The sequence below is a fragment of the Mastomys coucha genome, unplaced genomic scaffold (assembly GCF_008632895.1).
Source record: "Mastomys coucha isolate ucsf_1 unplaced genomic scaffold, UCSF_Mcou_1 pScaffold21, whole genome shotgun sequence".
NCBI lineage: Eukaryota > Metazoa > Chordata > Mammalia > Rodentia > Muridae > Mastomys > Mastomys coucha.
In genome coordinates this window covers 109,249,228-109,255,967 of record NW_022196904.1, presented here as the reverse complement: position 1 = coordinate 109,255,967, position 6,740 = coordinate 109,249,228, and the positions used below count along the sequence as shown (strand labels likewise).

The following is a 6,740-nucleotide window of genomic DNA, read 5'->3' as shown; positions in this document are numbered from 1 at the left end:
TGACAAAGGAGCTAAAACCATACAGTGGAAAAAAGACAGCATTTTCAACAAATGGTACTGGCTCAACTAGCGGTTAGCATGTAGAAGAATGCAAATGAAACCATTCCTTTCTTTTTGTACAAAGCTCAAGTCCAAGTGGATCAGGGACCTCCACATCAAACCAGATACACTAAAACTAATAGAAAAGAAAGTAGGGAAAAGCCTCAAGCACATAGGCACAGGGGAAATTTTCCCGAACAGAACACCAATAGCTTATGCTCTAAGATTAAGAACTGACAAATGGGACCTCATAAAGTTGCCAATCTTCTGTAAGGCAAAAGACACTGTCAATAGGACAAAACGGCAACCACAAACTGGGAAAAGACTGTTACCAATCCTATATCTGATAGAGGGCTAATATCAAAGAACTCAAGAAGTTAGACTCCAGAGCACCAAATAACCCTACTAAAAATGGTGTACAGTGGTAAACAAAGAATTCTCAACTGATGAATATGGAATTGCTGAGAAGCACCTAAAGAAATGTTCAACATCCTTAGTCATCAGGGAAATGCAAATCAAAACAACCCTGAGATTCGACCTCACACCAGTCAGAATGGCTATAATAAAAAACTCGGGTTTTTTATTTTAAAAAACTCAGAGAAGAACAATAAACACATGATCAATACCTAAGAAAACATAATCTATGACTACATGAAATGATGAGAACTATCCAGGGTTTGAAAACTGAGTTCAGTAAAGATATGAGAATATGGAGAGAAGCTGAAATGAAAGAAATTGAGAACCTCAATAACCCAAATACAAAACTCAGGGGAAAGCCTAACAAGTACAATAGACAAGGTGAGGGGGCAGGGGAAGAATATCATACCTAGAAGATAAAGAAGTGAATTAGACCATACATGCTAAGAATATAAAAAATCAGGGGGACACCCAAAAGGAATATATAGAAACTGGGGTGGGGGTGAGGGTGGGTCTGGCATGAAAATACCAAATCTTCAATAGATGGAGCAGAATCCCAGTTCAACTGCATAAACCGATCTTCAACAAGTTCATAGAAAAAAGCTTCTCCAAATTAAGGAGAGAGACACCCATAGGGATACAAGAAACATACGTAACACCAAATAGGATACCAAATACCCATGGCACATTATAGTTCAATCACTATACAGAGAAATGGATTTTTTTTTAAACTTTGACTATGGAAGTTCACTTACCCTATAAAGGAAACATAAATGTGGCTGTGGAGAGAGAACCAGGTAAGGAAAAGCAAGAGACAGTAACAAATGTAAACAGACCAATTTTTTCTCCTGGTCTTGCTTATTGAAGACTATGTATTCAAAATCTATTTGGTATCTATTCTATTACCTATAGTCTTCAACACAAAAGGATTATACCTATACAAGTACATACACACACAGATACTTAGGCAAACATAAACACAAAAAGTTGAATGGCTTATAACATAATTTTAAAAATTCTAGAAAAGTATTCAAAAGCTGACTAGAAGGGGTTTTGTTTTGTTTTGTTTTGTTGGTTTTTTTGTTTTGCTTTGTTTTGTTTTGTTTTTACTTAACACAGCATTACAACAATGGGGAAATGCGGAAGTAGTGAGAAGAGGAAAGTAGCTGTAGTGTTTGTTAGTATACCACTAGTCTGTTGTAACACCTCCATCCATACAGAACAAAGCTTTGAAGACAATACAAATTGCTGGCCAAGGGTGTCAGAAGTTAGCTTCTTAGCAGAGAACATTTTAGTTAAAAGAAATATAAAGAAAAGATTTTATTTTTTACTTTAAGAAATATTCCACACTAGATTATCTGACTTGATTAGTTAAACCATTTTTATCTTTCCTGGAAAGATGTAGATTTTAGTAAAGTTAGACAAGTAGAAAATGTTCGCTTGGGTGCAAGCTCTGCAGCCAGTCCCACAACACCCAGAGGAAGCTCCACTCCCAGGTGCTCCGACACTTCAGGATCAGAGGTGAGGAGGACCCAACATCTGTCCCAACACCGGGAGTAAATGGGACCTGCGGGACCAGGCACACAGGAACTCTGCCAGCAGAGTGGCTCGGGTTCCTTCCAGTCTCTCTGGGCTGGTGTCCTGAGCAGACCTTGGGTGCAAGCTCCACAACCTGTCCCACAACACCCAGAGGAAGCTGCTGCACTCCCAGGTGCTCTAACAAGCTCAGAGTCACAGGATCCCAGAATCATAGAGTCACAGAGTCTGCCTGACTCTGAGGAGTTCTGATACAACCAGGATCACAGGAAGGACTGACTCCAGTCCAATTTAGCAAAGGTAGGTAGCACTAGAGATAACTAGATGGCAGGGGGCAAACATAAGAAAATAAATAACACAAACCAAGGTTACTTGGCATCATCAGAACCCAATTCTCCCACCATAGCAAGTCCTGGATACACCGTAAATGCCAGAAATGCGAGATTCAGATCTAAAATCACTTATCATGATGATGATACAGGACCTTAAGAAAGACATAAATAGCACCCTCAAAGAAATACAGGAGAACACAGGTAAACAGCTAGAAGCTCTTAAAGAAGAAACACAAAAATCCCTTAAAGAACTATAGGAAAACACAATCAAACAGGTGAAGGAAATGAGTAAAACCATCCAGGATCTAAAAATGTAAATAGAAACAATAAAGAAATCAGAAAGAGAGACAACCCTGGAGATACAAAACCTAGGAAAGAAGTCAGGAGTCATAGATGCAAGCATCACCAACAGAATACAAGAGATAGAAGAGAGAATCTCAGGGGCAGAAGAAACCATAGAAAACATTGACACAACAGTCAAAGAAAATGCAAAAAGCAAAAAGCTCCTAACCCAAAACAGCCAGGAAATCCAGGACACAATGAGAAGACCAAACCTAAAGATAATAGGTATAGAAGAGAGTGAAGACTCCCAATGTAATGGGCCAGTAAATATCTTCAACAAAATTATAGAAGAAAACTCCCTAACCTAAAGAAAAAGATGTCCATGAACATACAAGAAGCCTACAGAATTCCAAATAGACTGGACCAGAAAAGAAATTCCTCCCATCACATAATAATAAAAACTCCAAATGCACTAAACAAAGAGAATTTTAAAAGCAGTAGGGAAAAAGATCAAGTAACATATAAAAGCAGGCCTATCACAATTACACCAGACTTCTCACCAGAGACTATGAAAGCTAGAAGATCCTGGGCAGATGTCATACAGACCCTACAAGAACACAAATGCCAGCCCAGGCTACTATACCCAGCAAAACTCTCAATTACCATAGATGGAGAAAACAAGATATTGCATGACAAAACAAAATTTACACAATATCTTTCCACAAATCCAGCCCTACAAAGGATAATAGATGGAAAACATCAACCTAAGGAACAAAACTACATCCTAGAAGAAGCAAGAAGGTAATCTTTCAACAAATCCACACAAATCTAATTCCACCTCTTACAACAAAAACAATAGGAAGTGACAATTACTTTTTCTTAATATATTAATATGAAAATTAATATTACCAACATATCCTAATCAATTGAGATTCAATAATATGAGGAATTAGAAATTTGTTGATTGTCACCCAATGGTCTCTCTAATTTGGTAATTGGAGAAATAGGTACAACATTGTACAATTTATATACACTGTCAGCTTGTTTGTGACAGTGTCTGGCTTTGTACAACATAAGGGTCCTGAAATCTTGCTTCTCCTATCTCAGCCTCTCTATTAGTGGTATTGTTTATTTCATGTCATTACACTATAATATGGTTTTCAGAACAGCTTATATATTTCAAAAGTATTTATATACCCAAAAGAAACATAGATGATTAACTAGGGAGGCTGCTTGTAAGAGAACAACAAAGACTGAGACTGAATGCTTTGCTTGACATTTGTAGCTCTTGTATCAAGTTTGAAGAAGAGGACTTTACAAGTTACTCTTTCCCTGAGATGAATTATTTTCCAAATTATCACAGCCAATGAACCAGATTCTTACTCACACCTAATATCTGTGCCACCCTCCAAGCAGAACTACTGTTCATTGAAACAGCTGGTGAATGACTTTATTGATAGACTACCTTAATACACACCATTTCTTAAATGAATATAACCTATTCTCTGTGGCCTGAGAATAAAGTCACTTACTCAAGTCAAAAAGTTTTGACCATAGCAGGAAGTCTGTATCCAAAAATCGTGCCTACAATTCATTCCTTGGCACAGCAGAACTGTCAACTCTCAGCTTAGCTATGATGGAGGCAAAATCCTTAGGAGATTTGAGGGTCATTGAAGTACAGCCTTACTACAATGAAATCCTGTGGACTCCCTCTCCTCAGCCCAGACAGTTTCGAAACTGAAAGAATGCCATGGCCAGGTACTGCAGCTGCTCACCTGTGGATGGAAACACTGACTGCAGGAGATCAAAGACTGCTCACCTCTGTTGGAATTGCCTTGGAAGTCCCTTCCTCCGATCTCATGTTTATGTTAAAAAGTTTGATTGTTGTTGGTTTCGTTTTTTTTTTGCCTTACTATAAAAACACTCTGCACCCAAAGTAAAGTACACCTTGATAAAGCTTTCTTGGTGTGCATCTCTTTGTCTCTCCCACCCTCTTATTTCCACAGGTCCTCAATAATCTCCAGTCCGAGACAACCCATGAATGTGTGGGCTCCGCTGGCCAGACCCCCACAAAATCCAATGTCTAAAAATTGTTCTTATTTTGGGCTTGTACCACAGAAAGAGCCAAGACTTTAAACTGTACTAAATATAAAGCAAACAAACAAAAAGACTTTATATATTTATGTTAATTTAAGAAAATACTAGTAGTGATGTATTATTTTGAAATATACAGTTAATATATTTGGAGTTATTTGAAATTTATACTGAGAAAGACATATGTATTTTCAGTATTGCTGTAGACAAGCACCTACATAGCACTGTTAAATTGATTGTTGTTTTATATCAAACAACTTTTATAGTACTCATTTTTATTGTTATAATATTTTATAAATTTTAAGGAATATGACAAAAAAAGATATTATAGGTATTGAAGAGGGAATCTCTGGGAGGAGTTGGGGTACAAAAGGGAAACAAGAAAGTGATTTAATTCTATTTACTTAAAATATGTTTTTCAATGTTAACAAATTCAGACAAATTGAAATCATGTAGCTTTTCTCGTCATAATGCTATAAAAGTTAAAAAAAATAAAAAATAAAAAAATAAAAGAATTTTTTTTTATAAAAAAAAAAGAAAGAAAGAAAATGTCCATGATGTATGACAGGCAGGCAGCCTTTAAGATGATACATGTAACTCACCAGCAGCAGGACACAGGCAATGAAGTGGATGATGAGATCCCACAGCAAAGCAGAGAGCCAAAAATTCAAGGTGTAGACACCGCTCACAAACTGGATGTGCTTTGCTTTACTAACTCTCTCAGTCACTGTCATAAGGCAAAAGCCACTGGTGAAAATACTCATCCCAAAAATCAAGTTAAAGACTATCTGGATTCCTGATGCACTTCTATAAAAGAGTGGATAAAGAACACACATGGTGTAAAGACAACACTAATTGCTAACAGCAACATTTTGTTACCAATGTAGTGAGACAGGAAGAGAGGATCAATTTAAAGTTCCCATTTAGCAAAAACATACCTTTCATTAGATTTGTCTTTAGTGACACGTTGAGGCTGAGGCTTGTTGGAGACAGTAATGGTGGCATCAGGGCCAGAGAGATACTTAAAAATAATGTTGTCTAATATTGATAAAGATAATGGTGATGCATGGTATGCCTCATTGTTAAACCAAAAGGTAAATGTCTTTTCTTGTGTGGTAACATCAAGGGAAAAGGCAACGATGCATGAGTAAATGCAGTCTTTATTTGTCAGCAAGTAGTCCTGCATGCTACCTGGAATGAGAACACAAGAGTGGTCATATTGTCAACTGCAATAAAGAGCACTGACTACATACTTTAAAGAGAAATAACACAATAGTTTTACTTGTCGGATATATTTTCACTCTCAGATGCTTCAAAGAAGTCTCAATGTATCTTGGCTATTTACCTCAAGAACTCTATCACTTAGCCATATAGGTTTTATGATTTCTAGCTTAATTTCTCTAAAAGAAAAAAAAAATACAGGCTAGTGATATTAACATTCTCAAATTTCTTTCTCACTTTCAAAACATTTTATTTCTACACAAAAATATTTATAAGAACTCCTACTTCTAGCTTTTACAAATTAACTCATAGAAAATCAAACCAGCCTTCTCTGCCCCTTCCCTGCAAGTGGAGGGCCTACCTCCAGAGAGCGCCTTAAGCCAGAGACCCAGGCGAGATCCGCCATTTTCTCTCGGGTGAGTTTCTGAGACTAGAGTGGCCAGCCGGGAGGCACAGGCCCCATGACTCCCAGGGGAGCTTCAGGGCTGCAGGGACAGGACAAGCTCTAGCCAGAGACACTAAGACCATCTAACACCAAAAAGCAAAAGATGGAGAAAGGCAAACACAAGAATCCTACCAACAGAAACCAAGACTACTTGGCTTCATCAGAACCTGGTACTCCCACTGCAGCAAGTCCTGGATATCCCAAAACACCGGAAAAGCAAGAATTGGATCTAAAGGCATATTTCACAATGCTGATAGAGTAACTTAAGAAGGACATGAACAATTCCCTTAAAGAAATACAGGAGACTACAGGTAAAGAGGTACAAGCCCTTAAAGAAGAAACAAAAAAATCCCATAAAGAATTACAGGAGATCA

The 6,740-nt window shown here is 37.5% G+C and overlaps 1 protein-coding gene across 5 annotated transcripts in view; it reads right to left on the bottom strand.

Moving 5' to 3' along the window:
- The window catches only part of LOC116102881 (ATP-binding cassette sub-family A member 3-like), a 132,493-nt gene that overhangs the window by 47,207 nt on the left and 78,546 nt on the right, over window positions 1-6,740 (bottom strand). For all 5 annotated transcript variants that reach the window (XM_031388109.1, XM_031388114.1, XM_031388110.1 and 2 more), the window contains exons 20-21: window positions 5,639-5,891; window positions 5,303-5,507 (exon numbers count right to left, since the gene is read on the bottom strand). In XM_031388109.1, the coding sequence (XP_031243969.1) occupies window positions 5,303-5,507; window positions 5,639-5,891 (458 nt within the window). The remainder of the gene's footprint in view (window positions 1-5,302; window positions 5,508-5,638; window positions 5,892-6,740) is intronic.